We start from the raw sequence: 26766 nt of genomic DNA on the forward strand, positions 1-26766 counted from the left end.
AATACATAAACTCCCTCTTTATTTGTCATGTAGCCTTCATAAAGATTGCTTTTACTATGAATACTTAGGTGAATAAAATATTACCCGATTACCCAAAAGAATTAGGATATATTTCTTTTATAATATCAAAAAGTCTATAAAAAAAAAAAAAAAAAAGAAACCTTTCTAAATCCCTCAAAATAGAATCCCACATAGTATCATAACTTATCAACAATTTTGTTGCCAAGTGAGTCTTTCTGATTCTTTTGGGGACAATTTTGTCTGTTCTTTCTGCAAGAGTATTCTGTCTGTGACATTCTGAAACCATCTTACATGTTCTTTTGAGATACAGCCACATATTTCCAATTCACTTTAAGCTGGATGATTGTGAGACTATCCTCTTTTAATCTTCATCATTTTTACAAACTGTGTGATTGCCTCCAGAAATTTCTGCTATTTGATTTAGTCAATTCTATGAAAAATCCCCACTTCCTCTGGCACTTGCAACGCTTGTTCAAAGCATGAAAGCATGTCATTGTAGAACAGAGCACCACCTCTGTGGAGTCTGCAAAATCTTCCTCAATCCCTTTTAAAATAAAAAAAAGTTGATTTGATTTGCCTGCCTTGCAATCCTTCAAGAAGTTCCAGCAGGCCTGTCTTATTCCTCTAAAAATTAACTTGACCTCCATCATTCCTCCAACTGCCATTTTGTAATGATATTACGATCTACTGAAGGGAAAAATTTAAACTACTTCTTATGAACTTCCTCCCAGTGTGTTGGTTTCAGTTATTTTAGTCAATTTGAAAAGGCTACACAGCTGTTTTGAAAAACTTTTCTCAATCATTCTTCCCCCTTTATACCCTTTATAGCAATAATCCTAACAAGTTAACGGTAATTGCTATTCTTCCCCGAGTTTCGTTTCATGAGACGTGTTTTCTTGATAAAAAGGGAGTTCTTCCTTACCACTGTCACCAAGTGCTTGCTCAGAAGGAATTGATGGGCTTATTTATACAAAGTGCCTTGAGATAGTTTTATGTTGTAGTTTAATGCATGTTAACAAAAAAATGCAGTAGAAATCGGTGAGCTTGTAGCAGTGGCCACACTGTGGCCACACAAGAGGATGGACCTTGGCACAGAAACAACCGCAAGAAAGCCAGGACCCAAAGAGTTCCTGTAGAACATTTTCTTGTAAAAATATGATCTGTGTTATTCACTTCACTTGTCAGATGTCAAGATATTGTGAATGATTAATGTATATCAACTTTGTCTGTTCTTCCTCATTATCTCTCTATTTGTGCCTCAGCTCACTTCCCGCTGCTGTAGGTGCTCTTGATCACTAGCCGCTTTCGGACAGATCAGTTATCAGAACTGTCCTACTTGAATTTCGTTCTGATAACTGTCCTTCCCCAGCGGAACTGTTTCAGTCTGCATTCGCACATGAGTCGGGACCAGGTCGGGACTGATGCGGCGCGCGCAGCCGTCTGCGTCAGTGACGTGTTACGTTAGCCGTTTAGCGCTACATTCAACAACAAAACAAAACCCGGTAAAAGTAAGGAGAGAAGAAAAAACACCATAAAGAAGCTAATATGGAGAGCGGGGAGGCCACCATGTTCATGGTCTGCATGACGGTGATATTAATCATGGACGATCACATCAGGCGTCTAATATCGAGGCTGGAAGAGAGAGAGTCAGGAGACGAAGGATCGAGCGCAGGCCATACTTTTTCATTTCATGAAGTAAGAAAGGAGAGCAGAGCGCTGCAGACAAAGGAGACCAGTGTAAGTTTAACTTATTAAACAACCACCGGTTGTGTCTGTGTTGTATGAGTAGACATTTCAGCCGTGACAGCATGACATGGGGCGTAGCTACCGACCACCAAACACCTACGTCAGATGCGTTCTATAGAACCCTGAAAAGACCCGACCTCGGAGAAGGAGCTGAAATGGTTATAGGAACTGAGGGAGATGGCCCCGAGTTCCTGTATGTCCGAATGTGGGAGAAAACGGCCCTGTGGATTAAAAGGTTATTAGAACTGCCAAAGGTTCCTACAGTCCGAAAGCGGCTAAGAGGTGCAGAGGTGGGTCGTGTGGTATTTAGAGGTTGTGCTGTCGGCAGGTATTAACGTTAGCTACCTTCTGCCTTAGATGGAGTGGGAGCCATGGCAGGCCATGCATGGCTGACTGCCTCAATCAGCCAGTTCCTGACAGTGGTTAATTGCTTTGAAAGTGCGACAATCTAGCCCTTCTTCAATTACTCTGCACCTGCCTTTGACAAAGCATGCACTGTGCTGTTGCATGTAAGGACGGACGGGAAGGGGGTGTAATCGTGGAACTGGTGCATAGCAAAATTAGGAATTGTATGCATAGTCTTTCAGTGCTTCAGAGTTATTTGACACAGCTGGATCAGTAATGTGAGGAAAATAAGAAATAAGTGATGGATGGGGCAATGATCTTGCTTCTTGATATACAAACTTTGCTTTTGCATTAAAAAAAATCGAGACTTGTTCATTTTAAAATGTTCTGACACAGAGGACAGCCCCTCTCCAAACTGTAAAGTTATAAATAGTCACAATAACTCACAATTATGTCACTCTCTGGATAGCAGAATTCACAGAACACCTCTGTCATCTTGTTCAATTTGTGTACAAATGATAAAACGAAGACAAGAAAATATTTTTTTCAAAGAACCAGGTTGCGGAGCAGTGCTGCAGACATTGAGGGCTGTGCACATATGCAGAAAACCAGATTTTTGCTTTGAGGATTTGACATCCAATTAAAGAGTTAATAATGAGAAGAATATGCATGGGATTAACATGGGATCACTAGAATTTTCCCCCAATGTGAACTCATGACAGATTATAAAAATGTACGTTGGTCCATAGAAAAATACATAGGAGCTTTGTGATAAAAGCTAAAATACAGTAGCTGGATTTTACTTGAACTATTCTTTAATGTCATACAGTTCCTGTCACGTTTCTCCATTCACAACATGATAATGTTGACTCTTGCTTAGGGTTTAAGATTTCATGAGTGGCACAGGTTTTATTAAGAGCCACGTTTGATATAAAAATCATGATCTTTTGAAATATTTGTATTTCAGAAAGATAATTACAACTAGGCTAAAGTAAACAGTAGTGGGATCTTTTGGCACTTCACTTCCATAGGCTAATCCAGGGCACTGATGAGAATTCTCGCTAAACCATCTTGTTCTGTTGTGTGCACACTATAGACTGATGTATGGTTATTGAATTGACACAGAATCTTCCACATCTGCATCTTGATGCATCCAATAATGATTTTTTTTGCCCCCAACCCAATTGAAGAGTATTTGAATGTTCACTATGTTGACATTCACGGCACAATAAAATATACTGAAAAGCTTTCATACAAACTAGAGAGACTTTTACTAGTGTGTATGAGGGCTTTTCAGTAGTGTGTATGAGAGCTTTTACTAGTGTGTATGAGAGATTTTTACTAGTGTGTATGAGAGCTTTTACTAGTGTGTATGAATGCTTTTCAGTAGTGTGTATGAGAGCTTTTACTAGTGTGTATGAGAGATTTTTACTAGTGTGTATGAGAGCTTTTACTAGTGTGTATGAATGCTTTTCAGTAGTGTGTATGAAAGCTGTTCAGTAGTGTGTATGAGAGCTTTTTACTAGTTTGCATGAAAGCTTTTCAGTAGTGTGTATGAGAGCTTTTTACTAGTTTGCATGAAAGCTTTTCAGTAGTGTGTATGAGAGCTTTTTACTAGTTTGCATGAAAGCTTTTCAGTAGTGTGTATGAGAGCTTTTGAGTAGGTTAAATAAGAGGTAAATGTTTTCACTAGTTTATGTGAGAGCTTTTCACTAGTGTTTGTGCAAGGTTTTGAGAATAGTATGTGGAAGAGTTTAATTTCATATGTGTATATGAAAGTTAATTCTGATTTATGTCCCTGGTGGCACGTCATATAAAGTGGTCACTCCCATGATTAATTTGAATTTAGCAGCAGAAATGAAAATGTTTCTTAGTACAAAAAACAAACAAAAGAAAATAGCTTATGTCCACATTAATAAAAATGTGGTTATTAATATTTTTTGTATATGTACATTCCGCCAGACCCTTTATTTGAATCTTTTTAAGTATGGGGGTAAGTGGGGATGTTAAAGCTAATCTTACATGATCATTTGAGAACCTGCAGTTTTTAAAGCTTAATAATAATTAAAGCATTTAAGAAAGCAAACATTTTGGCTGTTCTCTCCCTTTGTTCTTTTTGTTTTAGAGAAAACCCTCCAGAGCAAAATGTTGACTGAGCTGACTGACAAGCTTGTTAACACAAAAGGACTGAATTATATGCACTTGTCTCTTCTCAGTTGTCTGCAGTAAGGTCCAAACATCCAGGGGCACTGAAAGCACAGTACCTTCAAGAGTTTCCTACAACCCCTCACCATAAAGCTTCCTTATTTTGATCCCTACTTGCCACTTTGAATGTCTTGTTTAGAGAGCCTCTCGGCATCTCTCGACACCCAATAACTTCCACAAGCATGAGTATACAGTTGTCAGCCTCACAGCAGGTATGCATCGTTGCACTGTACGTGTTTGTGTGTGTAACTGTGTCAGTGTTTGGTGCTCAGACAGGCTGTCCCCAGAAGCCTCATGAAGGATTGTCTCTGGATAGCCAAGCACACAAATGAGAGCCAGTAATCCAAGTTTACATCCACAGATAAACTTCTCTTTAAAGTTTACCCGTGGATGTTGCAATACAACACTGATTTGATAAGGCAGAGACCTTTTATATAATCAAACAACACTGTCTCAAAGCAAGGCTAGAAAAAGTTAAATAATGAAAATCATTCTAAAAAGGGTGATTTGATATTATTTATTTTTTATATTGTTTTGTTTTTGATGTTAAGCATAACTTTTAACAAAATGTGTTTCAGTGAGATGATTCTGTCTGCACCACATTTTGTGACATTTTACTCACCTATTTAATCAGAAGTAAAGTACATTTGAAACAGTAATGTTTTCCTAATCTTAACAAAGTAGCTTTTGATGCTTAAACCTGACCAAATAGCAACTGAAAGCCAAAGTAAACTAAACTAAACCATCCTAGCACTTACCCTGTACTTCCCTACTCCCTCTACTGCACTTTATCTTTCTGTACTTCCCTCTATGTCTGCACTCTATCTCTACACTGTCACCCCTGTCACCTCTGGCAGAGTCTGACTAGTGGTTTCCTTCTATGTAGCTTATTGTTAGCTTTGATGTTAGCTGTAATGTTATGTCCTCATTTGTAAGTCGCTTTGGTAAAGCATCTGCTAAATCCATAAACATAAATGAAAAGAAAAACAAACTATGTAACTGTAGGCAAAAAAGAAGAAAATTGTGTCCCAAGATAGATCCTCTATGAGACTGTTGGAAATTTAAAGCCTAACTTGTAGGAAGCACTTCCACATTTATATGTCTATGGCAATGGATAGACAAATTACATGGTAATTTAAAAAGAAATTCAAATGCTTGAAGTCCCTTCCTTGTTTGCTTTGCAGAAGTCAAAGCCACGCACTATTGTTTGAGACGTAAGGAAAGCTGTCATGTTAATCTTTGTCCACCACATACATTTTTTTACAAAAAATATCAGTAAAAGTCATTTTTACTTCAGATCTACAGAAATCCATTATTGACTCTCTGATTCCCTCTGTTCTTTCTCTCTTTTTGGCTGCTGCAGTGTATGATGTGAAGTATCAATTTCAGTTGATGCTTTAATTTGTTTTCAGTGATGCGTCTATTATACAGCCTGTCCCCTAATGGCTCAAATTAAGATCACAAAGTACCAAAAACATTTCAGAGGATTTGAGCTATTTCTTAATTTCTTGCAAAATAAGCTCAAATGTTTAGAGTATTTATTCTTTAAAGCAATACTGCAGAGAAGTGTACTAATTTATCTTGCATACAGTGGCCGTACAAATTCAGATGTGTTATCTAGTTTTAGATATATTAGTTTTGAATTACAGCTCTACTTCAATACAGAACAGCTTCAACTGTGATGAGTTAAATCACAGACCTGCTCTCTGTAGATCGTAGATTCAAGTTACTGTTACTGGCACAATCTTGAATGGACACAATGTTTTGTTGTCTGCTTGTATGTCTGTTTTTTGCGCTCTTACCTCCACAGACCTCTCCACTAATGTCCTCACACTGGCGGTCATCGCACTCACAGTTTTTGCCATGAACACGGCTGTCCCCAGGTGGGTGGCAAGTACACTGTCCGCACTGGCACTGACCTAGAAAAACAAAGAGGTTTTCTCACATCTGAGCAGTATGTCATAGCTGAGTTGTTCTGATACTGAAGGGGGTGATCTTTCCAAAAGTGTCTCTTATCAACTGTAATTTTGAAATGTTCTATTGAAATTGTAATTCAGAAGCCTGATTTTCACACTAGAAAAGTAAAAGAAACTTGAACTAGACTCATTCTGGCTGACAACATTTACAAAATCTTAAATGGAAATCACTCACTCCAATAAACACACTTATGGGCAGCACAGCTACTCGTGCACACACCTCAAGATGTTGCTTTCCCACTTCAATCAGTAAGTGAAGAACGTCACTGGGGATGTTACTGGGTGAGCATGCTGGCTGAAAGTGAAGCTCATTAGAAAAGTATTATCTATTCTGAACCATTACAGTTTTATAGCATACCTGCTCACTGACCATTTTACCAGACTACTCTGGTCTTTCAGTGCAGGTCACATACAGACACGGTATCAGCAGACACAGGGAAAATTGTCTGTACCGCTTTTAAATATTTACCATTGCAGGATAAAGTTTGTAGCACTTAATCATTTCTAGGAATTCTGCCCGCTCAACTGAAGTTCAATTCAGTTTTATTTATATAGCGCCAAATTACAACAAATGTCATCTTTAGGCACTTAAATAATATAGTCCCATTCAAGCCAAATGGAGTTGAATTCATTGTAATCATAATTAATTTCAAAATAATCCAATTCATTCATAGAGAGCCAATTCAAAAACAATTTCCTAGCTAAGGAAACCATCAGATTGCACCGAAACTTGTCTTCAGTCCAATCTCCCATCCTGAGCGTGCCTGAGGCGACTGTGGAAAGGAACGACTCCCTTTTAACAGGAAGAAACCTCTGGCAGAACCAGACTCAGGAAGGGTGGCCATCCGCCTCGACCAGCTAGGGTTTGAGAAGACAGAAAAGAGGGGAAACAAAACCACTGTAACACCATTCAAAGGCTACCAGTTGGAACACGAGTTAATGATCACAATAATGTCACATGTACATAATATCATTTGAGAAATTAAAAAGAGAGTAAAGTGAGGAAAGGTGTGATAGATGAGCTCCCCAGCAGTCGTGGCCTATAGCAGCTTAACTATGGGATGTTTCAGGATAACCTGAGCCATCCCTAACTATAAGCTTTATCAAAAAGGAAAGTTTTAAGCCTGGTCTTAAAAGTGGAAAGGGTGTCTGCTTCCCGGACATTTACTGGCAGCTTATTCCACAAGAGAGGGGCCTGATAACTGAAGGCTCTGCCTCCCATTCTACTTTTAGAAACTCTGGGAACCTCAAGTAGACCTGCAGTTTGGGAGCGAAGTGCTCTGTTAGGAAAATATCTTATAATGAGATCTTTAAGATATGATGGAGCTCGGCCATTAAGAGCTTTATATGTGAGAAGAAGAATCTTAAATTCTATTCTGAATTTAACAGGGAAGTCATTCATCTGTGGAGGAAACTGGGTTTTACTCTAAAAGTCCTTGGCTTCCTGTCCAGGTAGCCACTCCCCCTATTCAAGTCAGTAAAAACCCTTGCTTGCCCACTGTCTTTCCTGCCAGACCTCTGAGGACAGAGGGGACACACTCTCTCTTCTTGCCAAACTTCTGAGGACAGAAGTCTCCCGGCTCGTTCTCCTGCAGACCTACTCCTTCCCACCATGGGGTGGACATCAAAGGCCTACTTATCTCATCTTAATTTGCTCTCACAGCGTACAGGATCCAGGCCTGCCAGTGGCCCGATCCTGAGTGTACAGCTGACTGAGAATCCTGAGTGTAAGCAGAAACTCTCCAAAAACTCATCAGTTCAATGGATGCAGGAACTGTGAAGCTGTTGTCAAATAAGGGGTCCTGTGTTAAAATGTAACTTGACCTGTTAAGATGTTTTTAATTGAAATAGTTTCAGTAGATATGACTTCCTAAATGCTACAAATTCAACAAGTGACCATTTTCAATTCTTTACAACCTGTAAAATGTTTTGAAACTTTGGTATGCGTAATAATTTGGAATAGTGTATTTTAAGCTTTTGATAATTGAAAAAAATACTGTAATCATTGGGAGGTTTGTTCCATAACATTTGAATTATACTCTAACGGTTGATGACTTGAAAATTATGCTGACTGTCATTTGCATCGACTATTTAGCTAAATCAGAGAAAAATATTATTTTCATAATCATTTGGAATGCGGTTTAAGTTGTTCACGTGAGAGAAAACCTGTGTCTTAACTGAAGAAGCCTTTCAGTTGAGAAATTTAATATTCTCAAGAACCAAAAACCCCAGCTGGTCGAGGCGGATGGCCACCCTTCCTGAGTCTGGTTCTGCCAGAGGTTCCTTTCCACAGTCGCCTCAGGAGATTGCACTGAAGACAAGTTTCGGTGCAATCTGTTGGTTTCCTTTGCAAAGAAATTGTTTTTGAATTGGCTCTATATGAATGAATTGGATTATTTTATAAATAATTATGATTACAATGAATTTAATTCCAATTGGCTTGAATTGGACTTTATTATATAAGTGCCTTGAAATGACATTTGTTGTATTTGGCGCTATATAAATAAAAATGAATTGAATTGAACCAAAAAAAGTGGTCAAGTTCTCTTCTATTCTATCTTTTAAGATTAAGATTAAGATCTGATTTATTGGTCATGCATACACACGAAATTTGTCCTCTGCTTTTAACCCATCCAGGTTGGCACCTGTTGACACACACATGCACAGGGTCACACACTCAGAGACAGATGCCAACCTGGAGCGGTGGGCAGCCATTTAGCGCCCAGGGAGCATGGGGGTACGGTGCCTTGCTCAAGGGCACCTCGGCCATGATAAAGAGGTATATTTTTTAAATATACCCGCAGTTACTGAGTCATTTGGTTGAGTTTAAGAATGTAGCAATGATGCAGAGGGATGCAGTTCAGTTTTATGAAAACACAGCACCTTGTCTGATACTTGTCTGCGCGATGCTTAATCAACTAAAATGAAAGATATAACCACAGTTGTTCACCTTCCAAACACCCAGAGGTTATTCATGTAAGCTGGCCTCTGAGGAAATTAATTCCAACCCATGCTCCTTTCCCCCATTCTTCTATGAGCATGATAAGTCTTGTTTTTTTTCACAGTCATTACTCTCTTTGAGTAGTTTCCCTGTAGGTTGCCTTTTGTTTTTAATGCCACTCTGTAACACCTGAAACAAATCCACGATGTCTATTTGCCTGGCTTCATATTCTGATGACTCACTGAGTGAATTTAGTGGCCATAAATAGTGCGGAACATGAATTTAGACAGCTACTCGACTGAAACCATCTTCTAATGTGTTGTGCATGTCATATCACTGTCACTTTTTACGGCCACGCACTCAAACACGCACGCACGCGCGTGCACACAACACGCACACACACATGCACACACACATAAAAGACTTACAGCAATATCTCTTCCTGCTTCACACAGAGCTTACCGCAGTCTGCTCTGAGGACTCGGTTACCCTAGCAAACAGTGATGTCATAACACCCCTGCATATCGATTATCTTTGCAGTGGTCAAACTGTCCACATCAGTGTGCGTGTCTGTTTTTGTGTGTTTAATTTGTCATGTTGAACACCTTAATGACAACATCGAACCAGTAGACAAGCAGCTTGATACATAGTTCATAAAACTAAGCAGAAATCTACGTACAAAATAAAGCAGATCAGACTGTTGCAAACGAGTTTTTGCAATTTTATTTAGCAGAGGTGAAAGCTAAGTCATACTTTAAAAGGACTAGAGTTGGGTGTATACATTAATTGCACTAAATAAATTCATAGACTATGTGATCAAGTGTTAAGATAATGATTATTTATGTCAGCTTCCTTTAAAAAAGTAGCAGAGACTTGAGGAATGTCCAAGTTGGCCTCTTACAAGGGAAACATGATCTTTCTAGTATTCTGAATCAACCCTCCTAAATATGAATGTAGAGCGCTTCGGTATGTGTTCACAAAATCCATTTCTGAGAAAATAAATTTAATTCATAATTAAGCAAGTTTTAAAGTGGAAAGAGATGAAATTACGAACATTTTTGGGGAAGCAAATTGTCTTGACTGTCATTACTAAATTAAGTCTCAGCTTCAAAATATTTCCATTCACATGACATCTTACTGTTAATGCATTTTGTTGGGTTTCCTGCTGTACTTTCATTTACAAAAGCTTTGAGTGTTGAAAAAGAAAGTACTTGGCAACAAGTGCTTAACCAAAAAAAGTGGAAACCTTATATATTGTGCAGTAGTGATAAATTTGCCGCAGAGAAGCCATGGAATGGTGTTTTTATGTGCATTTACATGTTAACTTAAAGTCTTTTAAAAAGGAAACTGCATAATTCAACCAAAATAAAAGGTTTATATGATTTGGATTGTCTCACTATATGGTTAAACACAATGAAAAAGCATTGCAAAATGCCACAATAAGCACTACAATTGTGCTGTGCCAGATCGGCATTAACACAGCAGCAGATATGACACTTTTTCCATCACGGATTTGTGAAACGTAACAACTAGCAAGCCAAAGGTGCAAAAAATGCTCTTTTTTTTGCACCTACAAGTGTTCTTCTTTAGTTAGTGCACCGAAACAAAAACAGAGCTATTACAAATATACATGAATCAAAAGATAAACACTGCACTAAATAAAAGACAGTGACAACTATTAGGTCAGAATTTTTTAGAAATCAAGTCCAAAAGATTGTGCGAGGCTTATCACTTAACGCTACAAACAAGCAGATTTACCTGCATCATCATCGCCAATGCTTGCCTTCTTTTTTTTTTTTAAACTTTATTTCACTTTCAAATTCTGCAACCGCTGTGACGATTCCAGCATCAAACCAAACATAATAAATTCAGACTAATGATGTCCCATTCTGTGCTCATCCTGTACTCACGCATCTCATCCTATGGTTTGAATGAAAGCTTTCAATAAGCATCCAAAGTGTAGCATTTACCAGGCAGGATGTATTGAGTATAAGGTGGCTGTCAAACAAGAATGCACGAAAGTAAAAATATCAGTGGGACAAAGCAACAGATACAGTGGATCTAAATTCAAAGGTAAATGCTAAAAAAAAAGTCCCAGAGTTAATGTCCACCACAAGTCATTGGAGAGCAGAGAGAGAAATCCCAAGAATCAGCAGGAAAAATGTCAAAAGCAGGTGTTTCCTAGAGGAAATACCACAGTATAAAGAATGTGCTATCCACAAGCATCTTGTCTCCATCTCTGAGGAAGAAAGGCTCTGAAACTGCTATTTGGAATTTCAAGGCTTTTCCGCTCAAGCTGCCATCTGTACCAGCCGCATTCATCCATGCCTAAGTGATTTTCAACGTCTGTCTCCTTCACTTTCTTTCTTTTTCTCTCACTGTCCCTTAAACTTCCAGACTGCTTCCTGACTCTCTGTCTCCCTTTTTTTTTCTTCACATTTTGCACTTGAAGCTGATGTATGAGTTTGTTTTGAAGTGTTTTGATGCAAACATTAAACCAAATATGTATTGCATAGAAATATTGGAAACAATACATCTGCACACTTCCCACGTATTCACATTTGTCTCCATATATGGTCTGAGTTGATTCCCTGACACTTTCACTCCACAGTCTGTCACATTAATAACATAAGAGAAGCGCGACAAACAGAAGAAGCATTTATTGAAATTTTATGATTTGCAGAGAATGCTTTTCATCATTTAATGGACATAAAATGTTGGCCTCAGCAAATGTGAGAAATGCTGGTTCTTCCAATATACTGACCAAATTTAGTCTTGGCCCTCATCATATATTACTCAACTATATACAGAAAAACAAGCATTCATTTTCCTATGGCACATGATAATTTAAAGTTCATTTTGTTGCAGCTTTTGGAGATGATTTAAAGGTACTGCTGGAGGAATAAAAGTTAATTAACTCTCCCAGCACAAGCTAATCTTTGCTGTGTCATAATGTGAGTGGGAGCGCCGTGCGTCCTCAATGTTGTTGTGGTGTTGGATTCAGGCTGTCAAAATCAAAGTCTGCCTGACACAATATGTAATCAATAGTTGATGTATTAAAAGGACACCAAATTAGTTTTTTTTTTTTTCAGTCTGTGCTTTCTGCTATTGCTGCACAGTTGACCTGTGGTGATGTTTACTTTTTTAATGTCTTTATCTCATGATCTCCATTTATCTCCATGCCTTGCCCTGTGTAGTTTCAGACTTCTGATTTAATCAGCATCCATGGATGTGAGGGTTATCTGTAGCAACATAACAACATTCAATAGTACAGCGCACATATCCTCGCTTTTTATTTGGAACAATATCGCAGCTGAAAAGCTGTGGTCTCCCCAGTGACCTCCCCGACAGTCAAATGAAATGTAAAATCAATGCTTCGCATTAACCCCCGGCAAATCTCGAAACCTTGAGACCGAGCGGGGTGAGCACTTGTGGTATCACCCACCTCGAACTGCATAATTAGGCTGAATCACTGAGAGACCAGCGGAACACAGCGGGTTTTACTGTTCCCTCTCCTGAATTACAGAGACACTGCCGGGTTTTCTACAGAATCAAATACAATGATATTCTGAGCAAAATGAACGGAGGTAAAGTGAATAAAAGTCAATGCTGCTGTAAAGTTGACATATCAAGTCTGCTGCTTTGGATAAAATACAGGTAGAAAAGATACATCAGAAGACACATGGGTGAAGCTCAGCTATCAGACATGCATTTTATTAACGAATGGTCTAAGCAGGAAGTTTTAGGACATTGCTAAGGTAACTATTGTGCAATGCTAACTTTGTATGAAGAAACAGCATCACAGCATCGGCTGATGCTGAAATTATTTGTATCTCATTTCAAATAAATAACTGTCATTTAAATGTCACAAACATGGAACCTTGTCACACCAGACGAAAGCATTTGTTACGCTTTCATCTATCTTTAAGGCTTTTAAAGCTGAAAAAAATATTCTGTAGTTTCTGGAAAAGTTCCTTTTAGTAATATCTAGAAATAAATCTTCTTAAACTGTCTGAATAAGATAAGATTCAAAAGAAGTTTAAGTGTTTCAGGAAGAAGTTGTGCTAAGGTTTCTATTATTGCTAGAGATACTGTAAACAGGTACTGTATGAAGGGTCTGAATACAAAGAAATGAATTGGTTATTTCAGTCGTTTATTTATATAGAATTTACAGAACATTCACAAGTTTAGGGAGTATCAAGTGTTAACTGATGAATAAATTTAAGTGACTTGCTACGCGAGTCCATAACTTGATAGAACTTGAATAGTCTAATGTGCGCTGTTGACTATTCCTTGACTTCTAATACTACAGTGAGGAACCTTGGAGTTATTTTTTACCAGCATTTATCATTTGACGCTCATGAAAAAGGTTTCTAGGACTGCCTTCTTTCACATTCGTAATATTGCCAAAATCAGGAACATCTTGTCTCAGAATGATGCAGAAAAACTAGTCCATGCATCTGTTACTTCAAGACTGGACTACTGTAATTCTTTATTATTGGGCTGTCCCACATATTCTCTGAAAAGCCTTCAGCTGATCCAAAATGCTGCAGCCAGAGTTCTGATGAGAACTAACAAGAGAGATCATATTTCTCCAGTTTTAGCTTCTCTTCATTGGCTCCCTGTTAAATTCAGAATTGAATTTAAGATTCTTCTCCTCACATATAAAGCTCTTAATTACCGAGCTCCATCATATCTTAAAGAACTCATTATAAGATATTTTCCCAACAGAGCATTTCGCTCCCAAACTGCAGGTTTTCTTTGTGGATCCCAGAATTTCTAAAAGTGGAATGGGAGGCAGATCCTTCAGTTATCAGGCCCCTCTCTTGTTGAATAAGCTGCCAGTAAATTTCACCCTTTCCCACAAGCAGACACCCTCTCCAATTTTAAAACTAGGTTTAAAACTTTCCTTTTTGATAAAGCTTATAGTTAGGGATGGCTCAGGTGATCCTGAAACATCCCATAGTTAAGCTATAGGTAGACTGCCTCATCTGTCACACCTTTCCCCACTTTACTCTATTTTTCCCCCGTTTAATTTCTCAAATGATATTATGTACAGGTTATATTATTGTGGTCATTAATTTGTGTTTCACTATGCCAACAGTTATCCCCTATTTTCTGTCTTCCCAAACCCTAACTGGTCGAGGCAGATGGCCACCCTTCCTGAGTCTGGTTCTGCCAGAGGTTTCTTCCTGTTAAAAGGGAGTCGTTTCTCTCCACTCGCCTCAGGCATGCTCAGGACGGAAGATTGGACTGAAGAGAAGTTTCCGTGCAATCTGTTGGTTTCCTTAGCTAGGAAATTGTTTTGGAATTGGCTCTATATGAATTGTGGATTGGATTATGATTACAATGACTTGAACTCCGATTGGCTTGAATTGGACTATATTATTTAAGTGCCTTGAGTTGACATTTGTTGTAATTTGGCGCTATATAAATAAATGAAAACGGAATTAAAAACCTTCTCAATGCGCTGCAAATAAACCTAACACTTACACTTGGTCACCAGTTTTATCATCCATCAAAAGGTCCAAGACTGAACAAGTACAACCTGAACTTGTGTTTTGCTAACACAACTGGCTCAAGGCCAAGATGTAAAGAGTCAAAGAAAGCAAACTTCCTCTGTTCAGAGGGGCCACTAACAAAGCATACGGTGACTCTAATAAATCTGCATGTATTGACCCACATCCTGTGACTGAAAGAGTTGTTCAGCATGTAGCAGATATTTATGCAAGCAAAAGGTGTCAACTCTTTCTCACATAAAGACATAAACCTGCACATGCATACTGCACACATTTATGTGTGCAGTGCTCAAACCAGACCAAAAGAAATGGTCACACATCAGATAGCTTCCGTCCAAACATTCATATAGTGATTATGTGTATTTTGTTCATTAAAGTTGCTGTAACATTTGCTGGACACACCAATTATTTTAAAGCCCTCTTAAGAATGAATAAAGGAATGTGAAACGGTGGATCTTGTTTCTTTTCTACACCAAGAGGTGAGAGCTTAATACAGGCTTCATGCAGTAACCATAGCAATGGGAAGACCAGGTACCTCGTCCGAAGCAGGGCAAAGTGGATGTTCCTCTGCATTTCTTCAGACTGCTTTCCGAAGACAGGGAGCAAGTCAGAGGATGGTCACACTTCTTCCCAGCCCATCCTTCCTTACAGTCACACCTGCCACAATTACACTGGCCATGGCCTGCCAAGAGGACAGAGGAAGAATTAGAGGAAGCACAGATTCAAAACAAAGTGGAGACTTTGCACAGTCAGAATGCAAACAATAGCTGTCACCGGAGATTAACGTATCTTACAGGGCAGAGAGTTGGGCTGGTACATAGCTGAAAGGGTGACAAAGAGCTGGTGTGACCGCAAGAGATGGGATGGTGTAAATTATTAAGTTCAATGAATTAATGAACAGCTGTCGCTATCATATTTTATTAATATTCTTTTTAAAGAAAAAAAAGGTCATCATCATCATCATCCCCCCCCCGAAAAAATTATTTTCTAGTTATATGGAAAATTCACTTCAATGGCTGTGAAGCGGCAGAGAAGAAAGTTCCGTCAGTGTTTGTTAAGTGAAAGGAAGTTAAACGTGTGCCAAACCATTATACTGATATGCACACTATTATGCCTTCAAATTGTAGTACCTAAAAATTACAAAACGCTATTTAGCCAAAAGCTCCAAACCAACTCCAAAGGTTTCATTCATTTCTTTTTTTTTACCAAAAGTTTGATAAGAAAATGAAGATGTAGCATGAGCTAGCAGGCAGCTGACTTGTCAACTGTGTAAAGATTGGTTTACCAGTGATGTGAAAATCGGTTGTTTAGTTTTTCGTTTGCTCCATGAATAAACAAAGACATTTCTTAAATAAAACAGACAACCCTTTTTGACCTGAGCAGAAGTCATCTGTGTAGCGGTCGTATGTTGCGTGGCAGTTCCTCTCATCACATTCGCAGGTGTCTCCATGAATGTCTCCCCAGTCGCCAGAAGGATCTACATCATAACAGTTACACTCTCCACACACACAGGTCCCTAATGTACACATAAAACACAAACACTCAGATAAATTGACATTGTTCTCTACAGTAGAGAGGCTTGCAATTTCATGATGTTTGAAAATAAAATGAAATACCAATTAGCCTCTCCATTGGGAACATGGGCTTAGTTTGAATGATCGCTGGGTGCAGGGTTAACTGATCACAGATACCAATCTCGTGATGTATTTGAAATTTAAATTTATAATTTAACGTAATTTACTCGTGTACTATTTTCAACAACAATCTATGATAATAACATTCTATACGCATGTCTTAAAGACATAAAGACCTGGATGACTCAGAACTGTCTGCTTCTAAATTAAGGACAAGTTGTTATCTTTGGACCTGAGCGCTTCAGGGAGAAATTGTCTCGTTATATAGTTGCTCTAGATGGCATTTCCTTGGCTTCTAGTTCTACAGTGAGGAACCTTGGAGTTATTTTTTTTACCAGAATTTATCATTTGACGCTCGTATAAAACAGGTTTCTAGGACTGCCTTCTTTCACCTTCGTAATATTGTTCAAATCAAATACATCCTGTCTCAGAGTGATGCAGAAAAACTGGCCCATGCATCTGTTACTTCAAGATAGGACTACTGTAATTCTTTATAATTGGGCTGTCCCACATATTGTCTGAAAAGCCTTCAGCTGATCCAAAATGCTGCAGCCAGAGTTCTGATGAGAACTAACAGGAGAGATCAATTCTCCAGTTTTAGCTTCTCTTCATTGGCTACCTGTTAAATTCAGAATAGAATTTAAGATTCTTCTCCTCACATGTAAAGCTCTTAATGACCGAGCTCCATCATATCTTAAAGATCTCATTGTAAGATATTTTCCTAACAGAGCACTTCGCTCCCAAACTGCAGGTTTACTTGTGGTTCACAGAGTTTCTAAAAGTAGAATGGGAGGCAGAGCCTTCAGTTATCAGGCCCCTCTCTTGTGGAATAAGCTGCCAGTAAATGTTCAGGAAGCAGACACCCTTTCCACTTTCAAGACCAGGCTTAAAACTTTCCTTTTTGATAAAGCTTATAGTTAGGGATGGCTCAGGTGATCCTGAAACATCCCATAGTTAAGCTGCTAAGCTACTATAGGCCAAGACTGCTGGGGGACCTCCTATGACACACCTTTCCTCACTTTTCCTCGCTTTTTCCCCCTTTTAATTTTCAAATTATATTATGTACATGTGACATTATTGTGGTCATTAACTCGTGTTTCCCTGTTTTAACAGGTACCCTTTGAATGGTGTTACGGTGTTTGTTGTCCCCTCTTTTCTGTCCTCTCAAACCCCAGCTGGTCGAGGCGGATGGCCACCCTTCCTGAGTCTGGTTCTGCCAGAGGTTTCTTCCTGTTAAAAGGGAGTCGTTCCTTTCCACAGTCGCCTCAGGCATGCTCAGGATGGGAGATTGGACTGAAGACAAGTTTCCGTGCAATCTGTTGGTTTCCTTAGCTAGGAAATTGTTTTTGAATTGGCTCTATATGAATGAATTGGATTATTTTGAAATTAAAATAATTGGATTTCATTGGATTATGATTACAATGAATTGAATTCCAATTGGCTTAAATTGAACTATATTATTTAAGAGCCTTGAGATGACATTTGTTGTAATTTGGCGCTATATAAATAAACTGAATTGAATTAAAATAATTATTAAAATATTAAAGGGTATGATGATTTGACAGCACCTGATTTATCATCAGGAAACACGTGCATTATATCACTATTTGTAAAATGCTAACGTGTCCTTTGTTTTTAATCTTTATTCCTTCGTGATACCATGTCCAACTCATTAGCTGATTTCGGTGACTTACAGGTATGTTTTTATCGATTTCTCTTTCTTTTTTTGCACATCTTGTTTGAATCAAGGTTATAAAATCAGATTTTCTGCCACATAAGCAACGATATGTAACAGTGGAAATGCGTAATCACTGGAGACAATGAATTGCTCAGTCTCTAATACCTGAATTTATTTGTATTTGATAGATAAATGATATGCTTATACCTATGGTTTGAAAACAAACACTTACTATTTTGTTTAGAAATGTCAGTGGTTTATATTATGGCTAAAAACACTGTGGGGAAGACTTAGGGTTGCGTGATAGCAAGTAGGATGAACTGTTTTTTTTTTCTCCGAATAAATGAGCAAAATAAATCTAAAGGAAAAAGAATGTTCAAAATTAAGTGAAATTCTAAATATGGCTTTTGGAATCTTTACATATTGCTATTTTCTTTTCTTTTTTTATTGACTTGAACGAAAGCTGCAGCCAACATGATAAATACTTTTCCTTCTCGCTCTTAATTTCTTTTCCTCCATCTATGTCAGTCTCTCCGCTTTTCATTTGTTTAACATCCTAGCCCTGGCATAAGCTGAGCAGCAGCCAATAGAAATCCCATTTTCTCTTATCAGCAGAGACAGAACACGGGGAACCCCAGGGGAGCAGGCCAGCTGGCAAGTCCGTGGGTTGTGGCTGGCGCACGTCTGGCCCCAAGCTGTACATTCAGCCTCCCTTGCCTCCTCATAACCCTGGATTCCAGAATTAATAGACCCATGAATTTTTCTGTCCCCCTCAAATGTCACAACTGAGCTTCAATGGAGCGGACTGAAACACCTGTAAAATTCAATGTTCATAAATTTTCTATTAACAATAAAAATCAGGAGGCCATTAGAGAGTACAATTACTCTTTTGATCAAAATTATGATTTTCTACAATAGGCAACTCAATCTACACATACTTAATTCAGCAATCAGCATGAAATGGTTTTGAATAAGAAATAATGCATAAAGTCATGTTTTTAGCCTCTGGCATTACATGGCTGATATGTTTTATTATGTCTAGTGGGAAGACTAGGCGCACCAAACAAACAGAGGGGGATTGACAGTGTGCTGTGATAAAACAGAATTATCTATTTGGTATTCAGATCATTCAGTCATTTATCCCAGAGTGTCAGCATAAGATGAAGGTTACTGATGAGAAAATGAGAGGAGAGAGGGAAGACGTTTTACAGTCTCATACAAATGACTCCATATCTCTATATTTATACAGGATAATGATTCAAAAACCCTTATGTGTTACGTGATCCTCTTCTTTCATCAAGTGCTTATTATCAGCAGGAATTATTCTACCAGTGTTTTAAAGTAGGATTGATGCAAGGTAAACGGTTATATGTTAAATATTAAGGATGAGAATGCTTACATTATAATCAGTTCCAAATTGCCAGACTTTTGAGAATTCTTTCACTATGAGTGGAGCTGATGATAAAGATATCATATATGAAGTCACATATGCCACAGTTTAGCAGACTAGGAGCAAAAGCAAAATACAGTGTTTTCTAGCAGTTTTAAACGTGTTGTGTAGCATTTTCCACAAGCATTTGTTGAAATAGAACTTCACAAAATGTTAAAATAAGAACTTCAAGTCCAGTCTTTTCAAGATTGTTATTGCAATGATCAAGCTAATCTGATGATAGAGTTTATAATTGCTCAAAAGGCTCAAAATTGCACCTTGGCTTCATTATCCGAGCTCATGTTCCTCTGTAGAGACATGCAGCTTATATGATAAGTTAAATGCCTACCAACCTTATGATGAAGCTCAGCCACCACTCGCTGCTGCATGATGACATTGTTCACCTGCAGCGTTTTGCTACATAACAGTGTACACAAGTGACTCACTGCTAATTCAGTGTTGATTAGTTCATGAGGAGGGAGAGGGTCCTTTTAATGATCTACTTTGCACTCACTTCCGATTCTTCACTTTTCTATTTCCCTCTCACTTGCGAAAGGTTGGGTTTGAAGGAAATTAACTAGCCTAGTAATGTGATGTACTGGGCTAGTTAATGTAATGTAAAACGTCGCCATTTTAAGTTTTTGAAAGGCAATTGTACTGTAAGCATATGGAGATTTTGTAAGCCAGAAAATGTGGTAATTTTTGGGGGGCATACTGCAAAACAGCTATGTTTTGCACAGTGAATAAACCCTTAAGAGTGAATAATCTCTTACATGTGCTGGTGTGAGACTACACTGTTAAAGGGTTACGATTAATATACAGGGTTAGGTATTACAAAATACACAGTTAGGGTTAGAAAAACATATCTGGTTAGCGCTTTTATGTAGTAATACTCATTGATATTGTACTCATACTCATTGTTCTGATCATGTCAGTAGGACCCTTCCATACGTAAAACAACAGCCATATCACAATTCTTCACTTTAATTGTGACAGTAATGTTCTGGACATTTGGCTAAAATGATCATTTTTGTGTGAATGGACTGTTATATTAAGTGAATTCTGTAAGTATTACATTTTCAATAGCATTCTACAACATTCATTTTTATCAGGTTTCTCACACTCTTGCTGTACATAACTTTATCAAGGAGATTGTTGTTTTAGTTTTAGCTAAAAATATCCAAAAAATCTAGAGCTTCGAATTTAGTTTTCACTCCATTTTACTATTACTCAACAGTTTACCAAACTGATGAATAATGAAATCAGAAAAATAATTCAACTCATTTATTCGGAATTATAATTAATTGATTCATCAGAAAATATTGTCTACACATAAAACTGTCTTTAGGTAAAGTTCAAACAAAAACAAGTTTAGGAGAATATCTAAAAGGTGATAAAGTGCTAGCTCTGTCTCCAGTACAGCAGGCTTTTAGACCACAGACTCGGTTGTTCATACAGCAATTCTTCATGCTGTGACAGTTGTGCACTTAACTAGAAGTCGCAGCTCTGCGATGAAACTCCCATGTAGCCGACCATTTCACACTACGACTTATCCAGCCAGCCCTTTGCCGTTCTACTGTAATTAATTTTAGAGAGATATACTGAAATCCCACAGGATCACTTGAGTTAAGTCAGAGGAGCTGTTTTTCTGACGGCATGTTCGCCAAGCTCTGGCGGATTACAGTACACGATTGTTTTGTTATGATTGTTGATTGTTATATATTTTTTTCTTCTTTCGAAGCAAACTGATCTCTGGGTTCTCTTTTTCTTTTTCTCCACACTTCTTGACTCAATTTCATCTGCAGCAGTTACATGAGAGACGAAGCAATGAACCTGGGGTTCTGTTGTTATTGTACTACATGTTGACTTCCACATGCACCTAAATGATGTTTAACACATGGGAACAGACCTCTGATCCCAAACGCTATTCTCATCTTAGTGACTGTCTCTACTTTGCACTTTTACTGCTGAAAATTTCCATACAAATAACAATTTAAAGTGAAACACTTGCATTTAAAAAGAAGAAAATGTAAACTCTAGAGATAGCAAAATGCATAGCTCTTGACCTGAGGGGGGAAAAAAAAACAAGACACAGTAGGGGAACATACTGTTTCATTTTTACAGGATAAGTGTCCTTTCCTCCTCTTGATAATTCAAACACACAGGCAGGAAATTAAATTTACCCAATTTAGAATGTTTGTTTCCTGTTTCCTAGCAACACAGGTCGGCTGAAATTATTATTGTGATCCTCTGAATTGTAAAGGGTCTGAGTAGTGTTAACAAACATAAAAATGTCCTTGCTGGTAATACTCATAATTCCAGCCTGTTATGACTATGTAAACCACTGATACTAAATATTCATATACTGGCTGTACAAAACAAAAAACATACATAAATATGCACTTGTTACATTGTGACATTATATGAAATGATGAGCCAGTTTGTGTGAAAGATAATCAGCATGATATGATACAAAAAAGAAGATGATTGAGAAGATGAAAATTTGCTTGAATTGTTTGATAAAAAATATCAGCTTTAAAACAGGACCTTAGGGACATTACACTGACTTTGAAGAGGGTGAACAGACCTCTGTTGCTGCAGATTTTGCCATCTGGAGATGTGCACCTCCGCTTGCTTTCCCATGGGCTGATGTCACACTGGAATTCACATTTGTCTCCATGCCAACCAGCAGCACAGTAACAGTTTCCACAGTAACACTGGCCATGGCCTGGAAGCACATTGCAACAGACAGATTTCACAAATTCTTACTTATTTCAAAGTCCTCCTTCTAAGATATTTTTTGATGTTCTTTTTTTTTCTTTATTATTTCATTCTGCTGTATTCTATGTAAAACATGTTCCAAGACAAATAGGCAATGCCAGTAACTTGTCTTTCAAATGAACTTCTGAATGGCTAATCAACATTAGATGAACATCAAACTATTATTAATCAGTTGTTTTCTTTCAATCTTTTTATTTTTTTTTATTTCATATAAATACCCTAGAAATTCTGCTTATTTCAAATGATGTAAAGGTATAACTATGATTTAAAATATTGCCAGTAATGGCTGCTAAGGGGATATAATGTATGTGCTCTGGAAGTTAAATTGATAACTGCCCCACCACTTAAAGGTGGGATAGGGATTCTTTTTCTGGAGCATTTTTTTACATATTGCTTGAAATACTCTTCACACCCCCATTGCAACCAATTAATTAAATGATTTGACACAAATATGAAAAGTTTTAGTGGCCTCTAGAACAAACAATCCAGGAAAAACACTATCCAATCATACTGAACGGACCGTTAACAATGATTGGACTCTGATGCGTCTATCAAACTGCAATCTGCTCCTCCCTCCCCCTCCTTCCCCCTGTGCGCGTACCCTGCTCCGTGAACGAATTACGCGTCCAGAAGCTTGGCAGGAAGCTAAACTAGAGCCAGCTTGGCTAGCACCTAGCATTATTAAACGGTTCATTATGATGTTGAAAGGTATTTTCTTACCTGTGAATCCGCCATGAGAAAAAGTTAGCAAAAGTTACCCAAAACAATCGATGCTTGCTGTCAGAACAGCGCTCGTGCACCTTCGTGCTCGTGAACAAGCATTGCGCGTTCATGTACTCTGGAGGCGTGGCTTTGGGGGGAGGTCTGAAGAAAGGGGTTGGGACTTTTTACCTGTGTATTTTCAAAATGCAGCTTGGCTGGACTCAAAATCCAGGATCTCCTACCCTACCTTTAAGTGGAAGTATCAGTATAATTTACATGCAGGTGCCCGTCATGGTTAACAGTTGGTGTGTTTAGCCAAGCACAAAGCATGTAAACGCAGTGATTGTCTACAAAAACAAATGTCTTCCAAACTGTATCTGATACAACATTAAGAAATAAGACTGTGATTTGGAGAAGTGTTTGATGTATTAATTGACAGCCTTAAGCTCTGCTTCTTTCATTACTATCATCTGTCCAGTTATCATTTTTATCTTGCAAATACAGCCTGAAGCATGTACACACATGTATACATATATATATATATATATATATATATATATATTATTATTATTATTTTATTATTATTTATTTAGTCATTTTTTATTATTGTTATTATTAGTTAGTAGTAGTATTTTTATTAGAATAGTTTATTATTGTATTATTATTGTTGTTGATATACAATCATTGTAAATATTAAATTTTTTTTTTGAGCTACTTGACTAATTTGAATTTCCCCCATTGGGGGATGAATAAAGTATTTTTCTATTCTATTTTCTATTCTATTGTAGTATATATTGGTGCAAGCTTTTTTGTAATTATTTTTGTTCTTACAGGATAGCAGACGTGATAAGAATCAGGGGTATTCAATGGTGTTTAATGGTATATGCCGGATTGGTGTGGTTTGTAAAATCTGTCAGTCTGTTGAAAGTTTTAAATACCCTACATGTGCTTGACTCTATGCTGGAAAGGTGGTTTGTGTTGCGGCTGCATACTGTTGAACGAGTACATTCAACAGGTCAACAAATCGATTTTTGCTGGAAGTGCCCAGGTCAAAATACAAACCCTGGGGTGACCGAGCCTTTTCTGTCGCTGCCCCCAGGCTCTGGAATAAGCTCCCCGTCGAGCTGCGTCTTTTTTCTGACCTGGGCCTCTTCAAATCTAGGCTAAAAACCTACTTATTTAGGATTGCTTTTAATACCCAGTAGTATGATGACACTTTTATCTGATTTTATCTTATTCGATTTTGTTGTATTTTATTGCTTTCACTGTCCTTTTATTGTTTTTATTTGTTTTTACTTATTCTTCTCTTTATTTATTACCTGCTGTAAAGCACTTTGGTACACCGTAAGGATTGTCTGTAAAGGGCTGTATAAATAAAGTACATTTATATTTACATTTACATTTTGATTTTGCAATTGTGTAAGAACTGAGATTTTTATGCATAAATTTGATATGGATTTCTGTACTTGGAAGACATGTATTGGTGTGATCTAGAACATGGGCAAATAGCAAATAGACAGAGCTCAAAAAACTATTTTCTTGTATTTTTTAACCATCCAAGCACTGTATGGTATAAGTCATATTCACCCATGTGTACACACCTTTTTCGAGTGCTATTAAGTTTTAAGTTCATACATGTAGTGCATTTCTCTATCATACTCCCACTTAACACATCAAGCGTAACACTTTTACTCATTGACTGGGAAAACCAAGGATCAAACCATCAAACTTGCAAACAGCGGTCAACGGCTCACTTCTGAGAGCAAACAACAACAAAACCCATTAGATGTCTATGAAAAAAAGACAGACCAAGTGGCCGAGCTGATGTGATACCCCTACCTGCATAAAACTGTGATATCATGGTATCTTTTCACGTTTTCAACTGTGTATAGCTCGCTGGTTTATGAAAATGCATAAGAGGCTTGAAAACTCTAGCTGACTTGCTTTGATATGAAAGTTCCTTTTGTTTGCTAGGTTTATGAGGAATGCGCATTTCAAAATTATACATTTATAGACATATGGTGTGTATTACAGTTACTACAATATTTAGTGGCTCTTGATGTAGGGCAGATAAGGAATAACCCACAACTGTCTAACAATTTTTTCTACACATTCTTGCTTTGTTTTTCTTGAATTGCAACCTGTTATTGTGCATTACGTTTGAGGTATTTTCTCATATGTGGAGGTTTTGAGTTTTCTTAAAGGATTTAACTTTTAAAAGACTTATTGCAAACCCTAATGCACGTATGTTTACACATAATGCTTTTATATTTTTACACATAATGCATTTTTCTAACAAAAGGCTTGCGTAACAGTTCAGATCAAGGGTTCGAGAAAAAAAAAAACCTTTGTTAGCACTGCATATTGTCTTTGTTATGTCTTTCACTGTGCACTTTATTCATCTATCACCATGCAGTTGTTTACCTGGTTGTGTTCCTATTAAGAATCACTTTAACCGGGACTTTTTTGCCTCCCCCTCTGTGTAAACAGGTCACAATCCTTCACTCTGTGGAGACCTGGCAATGTGTCTTATAAAGGCTTTTGTGTTTATGTTTTGGATTTAAAAACAGATGGTTTAATTTTGCTGATTTTATTTAACTTTTTTGCTTTTTTGCTTTGTTCATCCTAGGCTTTATACAGCACTTTGTCATGCTATACTTTACAATGGGTCATATTTTTTATTTCAGCCATCATCTGAAACACATTACTTTTGCAGGTTGAAGAGCTGGATTGGATACTTGCTTTAAAAGGCAGGTGGTAAAACTTTGGACACACCTGAGGACGAGCTGAAATCTGCAAAGACGCGAAAGTTCTCACAAAGATTTCATTTAGACAGTAAGGAATGGCCATGCACATTAGATGAAACTGCTCATCTACCTGATCGGTCCTGTCTGGCACTTCTAGCGGGAGATTCTCTTGTCTTCTAGCTATTTTACTAATTACATGTGAGTAAATGTGATCTTAAAGGCCAAAATGATTTTTAAAAGGCACACAGTTTGGTTGAGATCCAGGATTGACCGTAAAGTTGTTTTAGTAGTTTCAGTTTCTCTGCTCAACATTGATTGCCGATGTCAGCCAGAGTGCAAAAATTCTTCATGGGAGCGATATATTCTATCTGCTGACTAAAAACACCCATTAATTCAGACTGGAACACACTTAATTAAACCTCCCATGACTAGTCTTTGTGTCAAATTCGCTTTTACAACATTTTTTTTTATAATTAGGTGTGTCTCTACTTTTGCAAAGACTGTCAATCTACATCAATCTGTAACATTTGGAGACAATACATAAATATAAAGCTATTCCTAAAAGTACTCATTAAAATGCATTTCTAAAGTTGGTTGAACAGCTGCTGACACTTGAAATAATAAGTTGGCCAATAAATAAAGCTAATGATGGACAGTCTAAAATAACCGGATGTTAAATCAAAACATGGTTCTGTTTTGAGGGGAAGAGAAATTGCCAATGTCATCAGTTGTGGGAATACTGTACCTCCACAAACCTCTCCTGTGTCCTCATCCAGACACTCGCTGTCATCACACTCACAGAAGCGCCCGGTCACCAAGCCCCTGTTGTCGTTATTGTCACACTGGCAGCTACCACAGTGACAGGTTCCTGTGAAAAATACCAGCTTCAGACACAGTTTAAGCTTATCAGTTGGAAAAGGTCAAGTTTCTGGGCATGTGTTTATCGTTACAGTATGTGGCTGCTCATAAATGGGAGGATGTATTTGTGCAGTGCTTTAATGCAATGCACTGTAAGGCCAAGTATCCAGCTGGTTTGCTGCTG

At 37.8% G+C, this 26766-nt stretch overlaps 1 protein-coding gene across 2 annotated transcripts in view; it reads right to left on the reverse strand.

Moving 5' to 3' along the window:
- itgbl1 (integrin, beta-like 1) overlaps positions 1 to 26766 on the reverse strand; it is a 57773-nt gene that overhangs the window by 13402 nt on the left and 17605 nt on the right. For both annotated transcript variants that reach the window (XR_012772534.1, XM_075479212.1), the window contains exons 4-8: positions 26470 to 26592; positions 22082 to 22222; positions 16129 to 16269; positions 15289 to 15435; positions 6120 to 6236 (exon numbers count right to left, since the gene is read on the reverse strand). Coding sequence is in view for 1 of the 2 variants with exons in the window: in XM_075479212.1 (XP_075335327.1) it covers positions 6120 to 6236; positions 15289 to 15435; positions 16129 to 16269; positions 22082 to 22222; positions 26470 to 26592 (669 nt within the window). In the remaining variant the exon portion in view is untranslated. The remainder of the gene's footprint in view (positions 1 to 6119; positions 6237 to 15288; positions 15436 to 16128; positions 16270 to 22081; positions 22223 to 26469; positions 26593 to 26766) is intronic.

This window comes from Odontesthes bonariensis, chromosome 12, assembly GCF_027942865.1.
Source record: "Odontesthes bonariensis isolate fOdoBon6 chromosome 12, fOdoBon6.hap1, whole genome shotgun sequence".
Classification (NCBI taxonomy): domain Eukaryota; kingdom Metazoa; phylum Chordata; class Actinopteri; order Atheriniformes; family Atherinopsidae; genus Odontesthes; species Odontesthes bonariensis.